General features: G+C 42.0%; 1 protein-coding gene across 1 annotated transcript in view; it reads right to left on the reverse strand.

Annotated features, from left to right (window-relative positions):
• Gtf2f2 (general transcription factor IIF subunit 2) overlaps nt 1–17,173 on the reverse strand; it is a 121,117-nt gene extending 103,944 nt beyond the window's left edge. The window contains exons 1-3 of the mRNA NM_031042.3: nt 16,996–17,173; nt 13,959–14,032; nt 863–881 (exon numbers count right to left, since the gene is read on the reverse strand). Coding sequence (NP_112304.2) covers nt 863–881; nt 13,959–14,032; nt 16,996–17,061 — 159 coding nt within the window. The 5' untranslated portion in view covers nt 17,062–17,173. The remainder of the gene's footprint in view (nt 1–862; nt 882–13,958; nt 14,033–16,995) is intronic.
• Between the last annotated feature and the right edge of the window lie 969 nt (nt 17,174–18,142).

Below are 18,142 nucleotides of genomic sequence, written 5' to 3' on the forward strand. Positions count from 1 at the left end.
ATCCCTAAGACCTAATATGTGCTTGGCACATAGAAGAAAAACTGAATGAGTATTTTAATATTGAAAAATCAACTGTACTTGAAAAGGGTAAGGAACAAGCTACTTACTCTAAAAACCTTAAACAGTCAATGTGCAGAATAAACTCTATTTTTACGCCTAACAGCTATTATATGAACATACAGTATTTATTTTTAAATACTTTAAAATATGCCATTTAAAAATAATTTAAATATGGTATAGTATAAAAAGTATGATCTATACCACATGCCATCTCTCCCCTAAAGAACAAATGTTATATTAAAAATATTTATAAAAATCAATCATTTTCCAATTAGACAGGAAGATCATGAATTACTAACTACACAGCTACTATTATGATAGGTACCATATACACAGTATAGACTAGACTCAGTGGTTCTAAATCTAACATCCTCAAAATTCCACACCAAATGTATCTGTCCCATAGAAGTAATGCTAAAGTGTTCTGTTTCCCAGTGCTGAGAGGGATAGTCAGGTCAATTAGAAAAGATGCTCAAAATGAACTTAGGAGTCCTTTCATCCCTCCATGGAGTGCACTCACCTTTATGTGTTCATGGCCATCAGACATCCATTTCGATTAGAATGTTCCAGAATGCAAACAACTGCTACAAACAACTAAATATGCTTACTGTGGTTTGGTTGTTGTTGCTGGTCTTTGGGAAATAGGATCTGAGGTGGCCCAGGCTGGCCTGGAACACGCTATGCAGCAGAAGATGCTCTTAAATCTCTTGATCCACCCACCTACCCCTGCCTCCCAAGTGCTGGAACTACAGCCCCACGCACAGCTCATGGCTTCAGTAAATTTTCATATAAATAATCTTACCTCAGTCCTTCCTTGATTCCTAAGAGAGGAAAAAGCATTGAAAATTACTTAGATTGCATATTACTTTCAAACAGAAATAAATCTCTAAAGACATGCCCATTCTTGTATTAAACTTAGTTCAATTTACTTAGTTCAATCTACCTTTTACTCCTATTTGTAATCTTATTAGAGTAACCCATGTGTTTATTTATGAAGTTGTATCAGAACACTATTAAACCCTCTCCTAATTATAGTAACTAAATAATGATCTTATAATTCTTACTATTTCTAAACATTTTTAGCCTTCAGTAGTGAATAAATGTTTATCTTACCACTTCTTTTCTGAAAAGATTCCATTACCTAGCAAAATCTTGTTTTTTAAAGATTTAATATCTGTAGATAAGTGTCTTGCTTGCGTTTAAGTATGTGTACTACTACATACATGCCTCATGCCCAAAGAGCTCAGAAGAGGGTGTCAAATCCCTGGGAAATTGATATAAAGTAAAAATAAAGACAGTTGTGAACCACCGTATGAGTGCTGGGAACAAACTTGGGTCAAGTACTCTGAACTGCTGAGTCATCTCTCTAGCTCCTACCTAAGAAAATCTCAAAATCATCACAAATAAATGATCATAATTCGCTAGAAGAATGAAGCAAAGCAAGGAAGAGTCGGGCTAGGGTGTAGCTCGGTTGACAGTACTGGTTTCAATCCTAGGACCCCCTCCCTCCCTCCAAAAAACGAGAGGGAAGAAAAGAAAGAGGGAGGGAGGTGGAAAGAAGGGAAGGACGGGATGAGGGAGGAAATAAAAAGAAGAGTTAAGACTAAACTGTGGGAGATATCACAGCCAAGGCATAGACTTCATGCTTTAGGCAATGAACAAAAAGGAAAATCAAAAACAAGTTCAAAGATGACCTAGCACAACTGACTTGCACCACAAGGTGCTAAAACTAAGTAGAAACTGCTGTTTCTTCTTAAAACTCAGTTCCAACCTGCCTTCATTAAATCCCTCATTCACTCTGTTATTACACCTCTTCTATCTCCATTAGGCATTGGGAAGAAGTACAAATCCTTGTCTCAAAGAGTCTCAGACTAGCCTGTATTATCAACCCATCAGGCAGGACATGCCCACTGGTGCAAGAGTGGCATGTCTGATTGGACTCGAGGTCCTCTCTGCAAGAGGGGACTCATACCTGATACTGTAAACCTGGTGACTCACAACTATCCACTAATATACATGAAGGAAAATCATACACATACAATTAAAAAAAAGAGCCATCGCTTAATGATGCTATTTAGCTAAAATGTCATGGTGCCAAGCTGCCTTCTAAGCCCATGCCCTAGAAGAAATGCTACTCTCAGCCTTAATCAGAGAAGCCTATCTTTGCAGTGAATAGTGGTGAATGCAGAGGTCACGACTGCTCTAGGGGCTGAGAAAAGTGACTGCTGAGCGCTCATCCTGAAACAAGACATTTCTATCGATGACTCAGATAGAGAGAAAGAGGAGGTAGAAAGACTGTAAACCCCAGAAAACAGAGGACTGTGAAATGTTGTTTTGTGAGCATGGCATAGCCAACACAGTCAAGACCTCAGAGCAACTATGGCTATCTGTGATGAGCTAACCAAGACTTAAGACTGTCAATAGCCAATCATGGATCAGGGAAGAATTTATGGAGCCTTCCTTTCCCCTCTCTATTGAACTACGGCTGGCAGACTGATGCATTCTAGAGGAGGGGCAGCCAGGAGCTGAGTTACTCACTGAGGAGCTACTAGGCTCTAACAGATAGTTCCAACATGGTCTCAACATAGAACTCTCAAAGAATAAACCAAACACAAAACAAGATCATGAATGTGGAAACGGAGGAGTAATATGGGTGGTAGATTAGAGAAGTGGGGTTCTCAGAATGCATGTTATACATATATGAAATTATCAAAGAACTGAGTAAAGATACAGGCTAATGAAAATAGCTAAATCCATAAAGAATTATAAACAAACATCATGTTAAATATAACAAATAGAAGGGACAGGGTCCTTGTGCTCCCAGATCAGCACTAGGGAAACCAGTAATGTTAAACACCCAGGGTTGAAAGGTATAATCAATCTGCTTTCCACTCACAAAGTTGGGAATGGGTTAATTAATAGCCTGGCGACCTGTGCCACCACCACACAGCCAGAAAATATCTGACTCCCCTAAACTCTTCCATTATATCAGTCATTCCTCCTTAGACCTTTTCTCTCTTCTCCTCTCCCTCTCTTCTCCTCCTTTTCTCCTCTCCTCCCCACCCCCCTCACAGTTGGGTATTTCTTATTTACATTTCAAATGCTATTCTCTTTCCAGGTTTCCGTCAGCCCCCTAACCCCTCCCCCTCCCATTCTATATGGGTGTTCCCCTCCCCATTCACCCCCACTTACTGTACCGTCCCCACAATCCTTTACGCTGGGAGGTCCAACCATGGCAGGACCAAGGGCTTCTTCTTCCATTTGGTGCCCAGCAAGGCCATCCTTTGCTACATATGCAGTTGGAGCCATGGGTCAGTCTTTGGGTAGTGGTTTAGTCCCTGGAAGCTCTAGTTGGTTGGCATTGTTGTTCTTGTTTGTTTGTTTGTTTTTGTTTGTTTTTGTTTTTTTTTCAGAGCTGAGGACCGAACCCAGGGCCTTGTGCTTGCTAGGCAAGCACTCTACCACTGAGCTAAATCCCCAACCCCGGCATTGTTGTTCTTAATGGGCTTGCAAGCCCCTTCAGTTCTTTCAATCCTTTCTCTAATTTTTCCAATGCAGGTCCCATTCTCAGTTCAGTAGTTTGCTGCTAGCTTTCACCTCTATATATGACATGTTCTGGCTGTGTCTCTCAGGAGAGATCTATATCCAGTTCCTGTCAGCATGCACTTCTTAGCTTCATCCATCTTATCTATTTTGGTGGCTGTACATATATGGGTCACATGTGGGGCAGGCTCTGAATGGCTGTTCCTTCAGTCTCTGCTCTAAACTTTGCCTCCCTATCCCCTCCTATGGATATTTTTGTTCCCATTTTTAAGAAGGAGTGAAGCATGTGCATTTTGGTCATCCTTCTTGAGTTTCGTGTGGTCTATGGATTGCATCTTGGGTAATTCGAACTTTTGGGTTAATTTACACTTATCAATGAGTGCATAACACGTGTGTTTTTCTGTGATTGGGTTACCTCATACAGGAAGATATTTTCTATTTCATTCCACTCCTCAGACCTTTACTATGAGCAGTTTCCTCAGTCAATAAAACCTACCTGTGGTGGTTTGAATAAGAATGACCCATATCAGCTCAAAAATGTGAGTACTTAGTCACCAGGGAGTAGCATTATTTGAAAGAATTAATAGGTATGTGGCCTTGTTGGAGGAAGTATGTCACTGGGGTTTTAAAAGTTTTAAAAAGCCCATTTCAAGTCCAGAGTCTCCCTTCTCCTGATGCCTACAGATTCAAAGGTAGAACTCTCAGCTACTTCTCTAACACCATGCCACCATGCTCCTCTAACCATGATAATGGACTAAACCTCTGAAACCCTGTAAGCATGCCCCAATTAAATACTTCCCTTTACAAGAGCTGCCTGGTCACAGTGTCTCTTCACAGCAATAGACATCCTAAGACAGAAGTTGGTACCAGGGACTGGGGTGTTGCTGTAACAGGCTTGACCATGCTTTTGTTTGCAGGAATGTGGTCTTTAGGTAAGAAAAGTAGTTGAATGTTGTATGTACAGTGATTTTTAACTGTAGGGACCTACCTCAAGAGCTTTCAGAGAAGATGAATGTTAGGATGTGGCCTAGAGGCTATTCTGTTCTTTATATTTTAGTGAAGGATGTGGCTGCTTTCTGCCCTTGTCCAAAACATCAGCCTGAGGCCAAACTGAAGAGTTTTGGATTAATTGCCTTTGCAGAGGAGATTTCAAAACACACAAGTGTGGACTGTGTCATGTGGATATTAGTGGCTACACATAGGCAGATCTATAAGGAAAAGGAGCAAGCTAAGCAAGGAAAGTTAACAAAATGTATGATTTGAGGAGAAAGGGAGCACTAGAAAGTGGAATGGAGCTAAACCCTGTGTTCAAGGAGATGCTAAATGGAATAAAGGGAGGGAGTGGTGACCTCAGTTTCTGACTTGTGAAAAGGAATTAAAGAAAAGCTTGGGGGCAGCCATGGTGACTGACATCTTTAATCTCAGCGCTGGGGAGGCAGAGGCAGGCAGATTTCAGAGTACAAAGCCAGTCTGCTCTACAAAGCAAGTTCAGGGTAGCCAAGCTTAGGCATGGAAGGAAACTATGGAAGACAGAGAGCTGGTGAAAATGCATATGGTGAAAAGTAGATCCATGTTCCAGCTCCAGCAAGGAGCAGAAGTTGGCAGATTCAGCTATGTGGTTAGGGCTTTAGAATCAAGGATAGAAAGAAAGGGGTTATAGAATCTCCATGGCTGAGGAAAGCTGCTGAGGAAAGCTGCAGAGGCCAAGGTTGTTTGTGGGGAAGCTCCCGCAGAGAAGCCTAGAAAGACCATTCTGTGAAGCTGTGAGGGTAAAGCCTGGACTGTGTTGCTAGATGCTAGAGATGCCGGAGTTGTGGGACACTTGCTGTGGGAAGCTGCTAAGGGGACAGAAGCAGGGCGAGAGAAGTGTGCTGCAGTCAACAAAGCTGAAGGGAGTTGGAGCTTGAGAGCACTTAACATCAGACGTGGAGATGCAGGGCCTGCAGTCTGCCCAGCTGGTTTTCAGTCTTGCTTTGGTCCAATATTCCCTCACTGTGCCCCTCACTGTGTCCCTCACTGTGCCCCTCACTGTGCCCCTTTCCTCCGTTTTGGAATGGTAATGGATATCCTGTCCCATTAAATGTAGGAGGTGCATGATTTGGTTTTTTATTTTAATTTTAAAGGGAATTACAGTTAAGAGGTTACCATGAATCTCAGACAAAATTTAGACTTTCAAACACGTGTAGAATGTGGTAATTTGAAAAAGGGTCCCCACAGGCCCAAAGGAAGTGGCACTATTAGGAGGTGTGGCCATGTTGGAGTAGGTATGGCTTTGTTAGCGGAAGTGTATCACTGGGGGTGGACTTTGAGGTCTCAGAAACTCAAACAAGGTTAGCAGCTCACTGTCTCTTCTGCTGCCTCTAGATATAGACCTCTCAGATACCTCTCCAACACCACCATATCAGCCTGCATTCTGCCATGTTTCCCACCACGATAGTCATGGATTAGACCTGTCAATTGTAAGTCAGCCCCAATTAAATATTTTCCTTCATAAGACTTGCCATGGTCATAGTGCCTCCTCACAGCAGTAAAACCCTAACTGAGAAGAAAATCACTTTATAATGTTTACTGGATTAAATAGAGGTGAACACAAAAGTCCCAGAAAACAGAATTTAGGTTTGACCCAGGTGGTGGTAAAATGGAGGAAGAAGTCCACGTGAGTTGTTAATCTGTCAGAACTAATAGAAGAGGAAATGACTGGAAGTGGGAGGAAGTGAAAAAGAATGGATTAAAGATCACACTGACATTTCCAGTCTGGAAAACAAGAAAATCACCCAGATGCAATTAGGGAACACAGGAGGGGAGAGTAATTTCCTTTTTACATAATTATAGCAGCAACTTAGCTAGAATGAGGACAGATTAATGAACTCTTTGACAGGTTAACTTCATAGGAAGCAAAAGCTTGTTGTTGAAAAACTAACTTTTTTAAAAGGTAAATACATATATCTTTGCCTTTGTATGTGTTAATGAAGTAAACAAAACTTTATTATTCCACATTAAAACTATCACGTATCTTTTGTCTAAAGATCTGTGGCCAAAATGGACAACACCAGCTATTTTTATAAACAGTATCTCCAGAGAGCAATGAGGTAAACACCTGGCCTAACCTTCAGTTTATCAAAATGCTATACCTAGGGGTTGGGGATTTAGCTCAGTGGTAGAGCGCTTGCCTAGCAAGCACAAGGGCCTGGGTTCGGTCCTCAGCTCCAAAAAAAGAAAAAAGAAAAAAAAATGCTATATCTATTCTTCCTCCTTCACTACTCTAAGTAATTTCCCAACACCCACAACATTTCTCCAAGCTCCACTCATTCTTCTTGCTAAAAAAAAAAAGCCAAGTGCAGTAGCAAACACCTTTAATCCCAGCACATTGGAGGCAGAGGCAAGGGTATCTCTGTGAGTTCCAAGGCACCCCGGTCTACAAAATGAGTCCAGAACAGCCAGGGCTCTGTTACACAGAGAAACCTTGCCTCAAGACGACAACTCCCCCACCAAACAAATCATGTCTCTGTTCTTCACTTTCAAAATATTTCTTGGATCTGATACCAAAAAAGGTCAGTGATAGACAGTAAATGTCTTTCTTTCCCTAGTTAAGAACTATGAAATCATCAGTTAGTTACACTGGAGGTTGGTTTCTGCTGCCTGAACAATTAAGCTCAAAAGCCATTAGGCAATACCAGAGAGATAGCTGAGGTAGGTGGACTGGACAGTACAGTCATAATCCAAACGGAGTAAAGCGGATATACTCAGGGTTGAAGGATATCCTAGGGCAAGTTGTCAAAACAAGGCTATCTCTATAAAGGACATAATGGCTTAGCTGAAAGTGTGCTGCAGAAGGAAGGACATCTATATAGGAAGGCCCCTGAAACATGTCTTGATACTCCTAGCAACAGAAGACAGCCTCTCTCTAAAGAAGACACAATGGGAACCTAACAGAGTGAGGGGAACTTCAAAATAAACTTAGAAGACACCCTGCAATCAGGTGGTCAAATTAATACCATCTGAAACAAAACAAAATGCAAAATCCCTCTAGAGCACCAAAAATATCCAGCTGTACTTTGCTATCTATCCTCTGCCAAGGATATATGACTCAAATCTACTCAAATCTAATCATGAAGAACCATCAGACAGACACATATTTATTAAGATTACTGCCTTGTAGATATCAACAATATTAAAGTTTATACATTAGAAAGGTTCAAGAAATGGGTTCAGAAGAGTCTAGATTGAATGAAGAAAAATTAAAAACACACAACAAAAGAATGCAATGTAAGATTCTAAACTGGATCATTGTTATAAAATAATACAGAGATGACTGGAAAACCTGAATGAATGAAGTCTTAAGAATGACTTCAACAATTAAAAGCTGTGTCCAGTATATTTAAGCAATCCCTACTAAGGATTGAGACTGTATCTTTGCTTATCGTCACTGACTTGGTTCATGGGATAAATTCCTAGAAGTTGATGAGACTGCTGAGAACAAGGCAAGGATATTTTATTATTCATCTTTTATTCTCACTAACCCAATCCTCAGCTGAGCCAGTGTCAGCTCTGTCTCACTGTGTCTGTCTGGGATGGTAGCAGTAAGAACTAAAAACAGTGCCGAGCTATAAAGCACCTACCAGGGAACAGTGACTTACAACTCCATTTTGTTCTGAGCAGCAGTACTGTGTAATGTGCATGCTGCATGTGTTGCTCTATGCATAGACACACATAAACACTGTCTTTCCAACAGTCTGTGCCAATTTAAATGATGTCAGCACTGTAAATTTATCCTGAATTCATTCAACTTTTACCTCATTGATTTATTTGCAGACATTTATTATTAATAGGCCCCAAATGATCTGGGACTTTAAATCTATTAAGAAATAAAGCTAGATATCAATTGTCTCTGAAAAGACATCTATGCATAGTACTCAAGATTATAGATAAAATGCAGCACAGAGAAAATAATAAGTGCTATGAGGAAGATGGTAATGTAAAATTAAAGAAGCTAAAGCAGACTAGAAACTCAGGTGGGATGATGGACCTCAAAAAGCACAAAATAAAGTACAGAGGGAATCAGGACATCTCATAAACTGATTTACCTAATTGGCCCTATGTCCAACTATCCACATAAGGTGTCATTCTGCATAGTTACAGCTGCACTCCGTTTCTCAGATATTAAATGGGATCCAAATTTGAGGAAAGTTGTTGTGGTTTGCCCTGGAGTTATCTGTATTTTGATGCTAATCCCACTGCCCCAAAGACAGCAGCCTAGTCACTACTCAGGAATCAGGTGACTTCACCAGAACCTTCTCCCCCTTGAATCTGTAAAGTGAGAGGCAGGTACAAGATAGAAGGAGGCCTGTCATTGGAGGAGAAGGAAGGATGGGCGGGAGAGAAGTTTGGAGGAGGAGGAGGGGACTGGAACGGAAAGGAGGAGACAGGAGGGAGAAGGAGAGAAGCTGTGGCAGGACAATGAAGGCTGATGTTAAGATTCCGCTCTGTGTAGTTACAGGTTGTTATTAATGTTCCTAAGGGATGGATGGCACCAGGCTTTGTATGATTAAGTGGGCAATTATATCTTATCAATTGGGTCAAAGATTATTGTGTTGTGTGTTCTTTTATGTGACGGTTTGAGTGTAGGAAAGTGTGCAGCGGCAGGAGACACTGGGCCGCTGCGAAGTTGGAATGTGTTTCCACCAAGATATCTAGCAGATATCTTGGGGCACCACGGTGCCAGACCTAGTGAGGTAAAAGACAATAATACATTTTTTATTTTTAATATCTTTACAACAGAAAGTTGTTCCCCACCTCAGCTGCATGTTTTTTCCCTCCCTTCTGCTTCTCTGTCTCTCCACCCCGAAGCCTATCTGTGTAGAGATGAGCAGCTTACTGTGTACCTCTTCCTAACTTCTGGCCTATGCTACACAGCACACTCTCCTTAACCCTGGGGGGTTTGGTATATATAGAGAGGTCTACCTGCACCACATGGTACCTACTGTATGTGATATATGCTATGACTTACCAACTAAGCACTTTAAACACATAAAGTGAACATGAGGAATCAATACTTTTCCTTTTAACAGATAAGAAAACAGGGGGTAAGTAACTGTGGTTGTTTAAATAGGTTTGGCCCTCATAGACTCGTGTACTAGAGTAGGTGTGTCTTTGTTGGAGGAAGTGTGACACTGTGGGGTTAGGCCTTACTGACTCCCAGTGCTCAAGCTCTGCCCAGTGTGGAGTGTCAAGCCTCTTCCTGGCTGACTTCAGATCAAGATGTTTAACTCTCAGCTCCTTCTACAGCACCAAGTCTGCCTGGATGCCACTAGGCTTCCTGCCATGATGATAATCACCCCATTTTATTCTAAACAAACATCTGTTAATGGAGACCAGTTTACAGGTATAAAAATCTGATGACATAATATGCAAGATATCAACTGAAACCCTGGTAACTCAGTCACACTCACTTCTAAGCTATCCCTCATCCATTGGACATTTTCTAAGAGTAAACTAGGTACTTCAGCAATAGCAGCACAAACTCCATGAGACAGGAACATAAACAAGACACATGGGAGAACGCAGTCTACTGGGGCAAGCTGTTTTCAAGCCTCTCTCCAGTAATCTCAGCCGACTATTTAGTATAGGTGTGCTATTAGTAAAGAGGCCAGATCTTCTATAAGGTAAAACTATGTGTCATTTTGGGTAGAGAGACATCAACTAAAAGATTGCTTTTTTTTTCCTAAGGAAATTCTGGCATGTTTACTTTCTCCTCGATGTAATTTATTGAAGTGTTTTCAAGTTACTTCTACTAAGGATTTTCTTTCTAAAAAGACCCAGGGAACAGGGGGACTAGCTATAGTCAGAGGAGGAGACAAAGAAAAACAGAGCAGTAATAAACCAGAGCCTTGTGCCTCCATACAACAGCGAATGACAACACAATTAGAGTTCTGTGCTACCTTCTGAAATTAGCTACACTGAGTCTGAGAGTTCAGTGGAATAAACAAAGATGCTTCAAAACTGCATCCATATGTTACACATCAAAAATAATCAGGATGCAATCTAGAGGCTTCCACACCAAACTGTCACCACCTCCAAAGAGTGTGAATGGGAAATTGAGATGACTATTTGTATTAAGGTGGTTTTTTTTTTTAAATACAAAAAAGGGGAATGTATTACTTATGTAAGAAAACACACATGCACAGTATTTCTATGTTACTTCCAGCCAAGCTTTTATATTCCTCATGCGGTAATGACCAATTTTGCTACTGTTATGAACTGTAATGTAAATATCCTTGTGTCTGGTGATTTTGGGTGATCCCTGTGTAAGGGTCGTTCAAACCCCAAGGGGTCGAACTACTGATAGAGAAGCTTGGCTGAACAATTAGTCTTAGACATTACTCTTGTATGCCCCATGTAGCTTACAACCATGATTGTATCCAGGAAACTACCATTACACTGTTTTGATAAGTGTATAAAAAATAAAACTGCTTGAAATAAAGTTGTCTCAGCCTCAGTCTTGCTGAGATCCCTCTGGGCTGTCCTGATTGACACTCCGTCTGACCACAGTCAGTTAGCCCTGGCTTGGTGAGTAAGCCCCAGCGCTTACAGCAATGAAGAACTGAAGTATAGCCATCTCTACTTGAACATCCCCTGTGACATCTCATTTCAGTGACCGATGCAGTATTTGGGGCCTGCATGACTTCCCTGGACCTAGTTCCCGTATGTCTCAGTCTGTCACACTAAGAGAGGTCATGCTGATCTCTTCCAATAGGCACAGTTTTTGTACAGATTGACAGGAATGTAATGCTTAAGTTTACAAAGTCATTTAACAAGCCCTAAGCTTCGACTGTCTTATAACACTGCCCTATGACCTGGAGAACCATTAGTGCTAACACTCACACTTCACAAACAAGGAAGCTAAGGTAAGTCCCAAAGCCAACAACTACACATAACCATCCAGAGTCTAGTGAAATCACACCAGATGACAAGGGGTTCAGTATATAACTGCACAATGTCACACAAGAAACAAAGAATTTCAAGACAGAACCTCAAGTAAGATAAAGTGCAGGCAAAATGTTCTGGTGCACTATGTAAAGATTACCCTTGAGGCACTCGGATGCTGACTTCTCTGACCCTATCTTGTTGTTGCTGGACATGGCATTATGATGCTTATTTCAATTATCTTCTGCTTCAAGCTTGTATAAACACTGCTCTCCATTTATTCTCTGTCAATATGGGTAGAAGGGAGAACAGAACAGGACTTCCACTAGCCAGGGGAGGGGGGAGTGTTAGAGATGGGATGGGACATTCACCAGGAGAAAGGGGTCCTCAGAGACAGCCTGGGGGAAGACATCCAGACCGATATTAAAATGCAGCTATCTTGGGGATTTGGGCTGGGAGGGAGCCAGATGAGCTCAGAGGATTAGAACAGATCAATGGCTGCCCAGGACTTGTGCAGTAAAGCTTGATTTAAAAGAATCTAGTGTCTCTGTCTCATTCATTTGGAAGCTAGCCAGGGATAGAGAAATACTGTCACTTTTTAAAATGCATTTACAACAAAGAGGGGGAGAAAGTCTAACCCCAGAACCATGTGTGTGTCTTGAGGAAGCTTTAAAATGGTCCCTGAAAAGGTGAATTCTCAGATACTTCCAACAGCACCAGGCAGCCATTACTAAGCCTAAGATGCACTTGAGACACCAAAGTGGGAATAGAAGAGATGGCCAGCGTTACCAACTTAGAGTTGGGGGAGGGCTACATTTGAGCAGTTAAAGCTAGTAGAAGAGAAGAGGCCACTTTAAAAAAGACTGAAAAGAGAAAAGAACTGATGAGAGGAGGAATCATGTAAACTAAGATGCTGAGTTGGGGACTGGGGGAGCCTAGCAAAGTATACAAAGGAGACAAGGAAGGCAGACGCTGCCCCGATGGATGGCATAGCAGTTGTACAGCCGTGTCAACTCTGATGAGGGCCATCAAGACAGCTGCTATGTAAATGTCCAATAACATTTTTCACAGCAATAAATCCTTTGGTGTTGAAATCTGTGCCGACCCTTGAATTTGGTTTTGACCACCAAGACTTTAGCAAACAGACATAAGTTCAGGCTTGGAAACTTCTTGTACTTGTAAGCCCCCTTTCCTGTAGCCAATGTGAACTCTCACCACCAATGAAAGAATATGCTGGAGATGAATGAGATGGCCCCTGCCCAGCTGACACCAAGCTACTCAATAATTAACAAGACCAGTCCAGTCAGGAAGGCCTTCCAGGTCAGCCCCAATCAGAAAAAAATCCAGAAAACTGTGAACAAATAAAATGGTTTTTGTTCTAAGAGACTAAAAGGTAGGGACATCAGTAACAGATGAGAGCTATTTCAATGAACCACCAGGCATGAGAATCTCAGTGAAGTTGGAAGAAAAGTAGCTGGGTAAGGGGCTGGAAAGAGTTCAGCAGTCAAGAGCACCAGCTGCTCTTCCAGATGACTTGGGTTCAATTTCTAGCACCCTCAGTGGTTAAGAACTATCTGTATCTCAGTTCCAAGGGGTCAGATACCTTCTGGTCTCTTCAAGTACCAGGCAAACAGTGCACAGATACACGTACCGCCAAAAACCTCATCTGTATAAAATAATCTTTTTTAAGGGAATGGATGAAGTCAGGCATGGCGGTGCAAGCCTTTAATCCCAGCACTCAAAAGACAGAGGCACGCAGATCTCTGAATTCAGGGCCACCCTGACCTACATACAGAACAAGTTCCAGGACATCCAGAGCTACATAGAAAAACCTTGACTTGAAATAAACTAAACAAACAAACAAAGTAGGTTAATAAAGGATAAAGGTGAAGCCCAGCGATAGAATATTTTCTAGCATGGAGAACCTGGGTTCAATGCCCCTTATGTGACTGTATGGAAAGAATGGAACATAAAGTCTCAGGTGAAATAGATGTTCCCCTATGTCCTTCCATAGACCTTTAAGCAGGAACAATGATAGTGCCAAAGTCCTTCCATCAAAGTACTTTCTCAGTATACCTAGCCCAAACACACCTCTGCACACCACAAACAGATGAAGGGACGGGGAAACCATATCATCTGCTCCTGCACTACCAGTAAACTCCACCAATAAATTTAGCTCTATAGTCACACTACCTATCACACATGTACAAGCCTGTCTCCTCAAGGAATATATAAGTATCGCATGACCTGCTTTAACAACCTCAATAACTCTTATCTTCTAAATAAGTTCTCTAAGAATGTAATTAATTCAAAAGCCATTATAAACATTTTCAAACACAACAGCTTTTAAAAACTTATAGTATATGTGCTATACATATATACTATATGTATATATTATATATAATATTTATATACGTATATAAATAACTTACTTGGCAATCCTCAGTTTCCCAACTTCACCTCTTCCAGGGGCTTTTGCCCATTGCTGGGACAAATATTTAGGAACCTAAAATAAAGCAAAACATTTCAGAGATGATATACCCAGGAATTATATACCTTCCTTGAGGTTATACAATTAGTAAATGATAGAACAGGATTCAAGGTCAAGGCACCTCAAGGGACTTTGTTCTTAACCATAAAAATACTGTGTCTAAAACCCAGATACAGAAGTAAGCAAGGGATAAATTCTAAGAAGAAAAAATACATTAATTCTACTAAGTAATCTGCCTCTGTTCTTCACAGTCCTTTAGATCTTGAAATCAGTATCTACCTTTCAGCTATTCTGTTATGAGAAGCAAAGAGATTTAATAAAGCACGAAGCATATGTGTTGTGGGGCATAAGTATTCATTGAGTGCCAGTTGTCTCATAGTAATCTCAGAATAATAACATGATCACAATGAATACAGGACTGAGACACAGCTGTTGGGGCTGCAAAGGGGAAACAAGATTATGGGGGCTGGGGGAGTGGGGCAGTACCTTGACTACAGTTATGGTTTTAAAAAAGGAGTAAGAAAGACTGGTTGTTATGTATTCGATTCTGTGTAAGTTCATCATATTAACTTACTGGACTACCAAAGGGTGTCAGATGATATGCCGGAGGCTGGAAAAGAGGAAGGCTGAGGAGACAATTCTGTCAGACACCTTGTAGACATCGGAAATTCATCCCCTCAATCTCTTTTCAAACTCAAATGTACTCTCCCCCGTCTACAGATATGAAAACTGAACCCAGGGATACTGATACGACTCAGAAATAAAGCTAGGTGAGATTGTGGGCAGCGTATCTCAAAATAGCGTGTGAAATTTTTAATGGTTTGAATATTTAAGTTTGATGGGAGCTGGAAAAACGGCCCAGCATTAAAAGTACTGGCTGCTCTTCCAGAGGACCTAGGTTTGACTCCCAGCACCCACATGGCAGTTCATAACCAGCTATAACGGTAGTACCAGGAGATCCAATGCCCTCTTCTGGCTTCTGGGTCTTACTACATTCCCCTGACTCACAAATGTAGACCAGGCTAACCTCTCAAGCACTCAGATTAAAGGTGTGCAGCACCACAGGAGCACCTACTTGATAGCTCTGCTTTATTTATCTAACATAAATACGCAAGAAGCACAGATGCTCTAAACGCACAGAGGTGGAGGATTACCATGAGTTTAAGGCCAGCCTGGGTTACACAGTGAGTTCCAGGCCAGCCTGAACTACAGAAAGGAAGAGAATGAGAAAGGGAAAGATGAAAAGACAGGGAGAGAAGGGAAGGGAGAGGAAAGGAAGAGAGTAGGTTTTCTTTTCTCCTGTTACTTACAACCCTCTGCTGTATTATTTGTATTAATCAGACTTTAGTCACTGTGACCAAATATCTGACAGAAACAATTAAAGATTTATTTTGCACTGGGTATCTTAGTCTCTATCTGTGGAAAAGCGAGGAGGAGCACTGCAAGCTCACATCGCAATGGCCACGATATAGAGAAGATATAGACAGGGCCAGGGCAGCCCTAAGAACATACCGCCAGTATCTACCTCTTCCAACTAGGCCCTCACCTCACCACCTTTCACTACTTCCCAGAGACGCCATATTACAAATCCACCTAAGGAGTAACTAATCCCTTAATTAGATCATAGCCCTCATGACCTACTTTGCCTCCAGAAAACAGCACCACAAACACACCCAAAGGTGTGCTTCACTAACTGCATAAGCTCTTAATCTGATGAAACTGAGAAGACTAACCCCCACCCACTTTAGTTTTGTGTCTCTCTGATATACAGCCTTTTCAATTTCTTATATTCATCACACACTGGGAAAGTAATATGTGCCAAACACTAATCAAAGTGCAAAGAAAGTGACTTGGAGGTGGAGGCAATCAACACTGGGTACAGGTACAAAGAATCACCAGAAACTGTTAAATGGTTTGAAAAACTTAACATGGTCTGCAGAACTGGCAAACGGGAGCTGTTCAGAGTAATGGACAGGAAAAGACACCTTGTCTTGATGAGAACTCAGCCATGTGCTTAAAACATTGACACTCACTATAAAGATAAATCATTGATAAACCAACTTTGGGAAACGTTGATGATCCCATTTAAATACGGCTTTTTAAAACGAGATTTCCCACAGAGTAATAGTCCCCCAGTCCATATAAAAAATGTAACCCAAATAGATGGTGACCACTGGGGCAAACAAAGCCTGGCACGTGTCCGTTTAAAACATTTACTGATGGTTAAGTTTCATGAAACCTAAACTCGCTCTTTAAAAACACTAAGTCAACAAACTTCTCTTTGAATTCGGAACTTCCAGGTCTTTCGAAAACTCCAATTGGATTACCAACTCAGGGAACACTTTACCAGTGGAAAACTCCAATTGGATTACCAACTCAGGGAACACTTTACCAGTGTAAAGCGACAGAAGTCTTCCAGACCAGCAGAGAGAGAGAGAGAGACAGAGACAGAGACAGAGACAGAGACAGAGACAGAGAGAAAGAGAGAAGAGAAGAGAAGAGAAGAGAAGAGAAGAGAAGAGAAGAGAGAGAGAGAGAGAGAGAGAGAGAGAGAGAGAGAGAGAGAGAGATTCTGTTTCAAAACAAAACAGCAAAAGTTCACAGGGACCAGTTCCACTTTGTGGTCCAGAAAACTGTGTATCTACTCACCTAATTTATACACATTCATGACTAAAGTTAACCTTACCAAAACAAAGACAAAAAACAAACAAACAAACAAACCCGCAAGGGCTTTTCCGGCATGGGGTAAAATTTACTGCTTTCTCGGGAACATCAGGAAGGCCAGGTCTTGGCGGTAAACAGAGTTCTATGGTGGGCGGATGAAATTGACAGACAGACTGAAAGATGCCCTGTGGCCCCTAAAGTAAGTTCTCCAACCTGCAAACAGGCGCAACAGCGACCCGCTTCTCAGAACAGCGGTGGCCCGGGAAAGACAGACCCAGAACTTTCGGAAGCGCCCCGTGGGGCTCGCGTCTCACCTTCACCAGCCACACGCCGGTGTTCTGTTTGGCGCCCGTCAGATCGAGTTCCCCGCGCTCCGCCATAAGTTTGTCGTGTGAGGCGGCGTGCGCGCACAAGCAGCGACCCGGGACTGAACGTCAGAGAGCGATAGACAGTCCAGAGCCGGACGCTGGGACAAGTAGACCGCGAAAAGCCGGAGTGGCTCACCGGCCGGGAACTAGAAACTTAAGACGAGAGGAACACGCCGCTGAATGAAGAAGTGCGCCTGCGCACGGTACGTCCGGACAGCGTCCCGCGAGGGACAAATTTCCTGCTTCCGCAATTTCTCAGGTGGGTGTGACTCCTGCCAACATGCAAACCTGAGACCCAAGTGCAGAAAGGAAAAACCAAATCCTGAGTAGTGCATTTAAAGAAAAGGTGCCAAAAATGGGGGAAAAAAGGTTAAGACAGACAAAAACTGTATGTATTCATACCCAACCCTAGCTGAAGAGGCTAGGCATTTAAAGGACAGACTTAGGGGTAAAAGTCACTTTCTTGGCCCAATGTCATTGGCACAAGTGGGCACTAAGGTACAAGTGAGTATGCTGGACACATGCCTTTTCGAGACTTAAAAATAAGTTCACACGGTGCAAGAAGAATACACTCTTTCAGACGCCAAAGCCCAAATGCCATCTATTTGGGTCAGTAAGACCCACCACGCAAGAAATAAATCTGATTATTTAACTGCCCTGCTTAAACAGTTTCCTGTTGCAGGATATTTAATCACACTATGAACTCTGAGATTGTGAACTGGAAGAATCTGCTAATAACTGTGGCTCAGCCTTTGATCCCAGAACTTTCTGTTTACTGTAAACAAGTATTTGTGGCCTGGAACAGTATTGGTGCGCACACCTCGGTCCCAGAGCTAAATAAAGTCAACCCTAGATCAAGAGGCAGAGCAAGTAACCAACTGACAGAGAGTGAACATAAGCAAGAGAAAGGAGGCACTTTGAGTTGAAGGGTGTTGGAGAGTGCATGGAGAGCTGGTAGAGTAGGAAGGTCAGCTGGGTGCTTTCTCTGCCTCTCTGAGCTTGCCAGCTTTCATCACAGCTTCTGCCTCCTGAGTCTTCATTTGGTAATTTCCTCTGGCACTTGCCTTTGGAATGAAATTCTACCCTGTGTTTT

This window comes from Rattus norvegicus, chromosome 15, assembly GCF_036323735.1.
Source record: "Rattus norvegicus strain BN/NHsdMcwi chromosome 15, GRCr8, whole genome shotgun sequence".
Classification (NCBI taxonomy): Eukaryota; Metazoa; Chordata; class Mammalia; order Rodentia; family Muridae; genus Rattus; species Rattus norvegicus.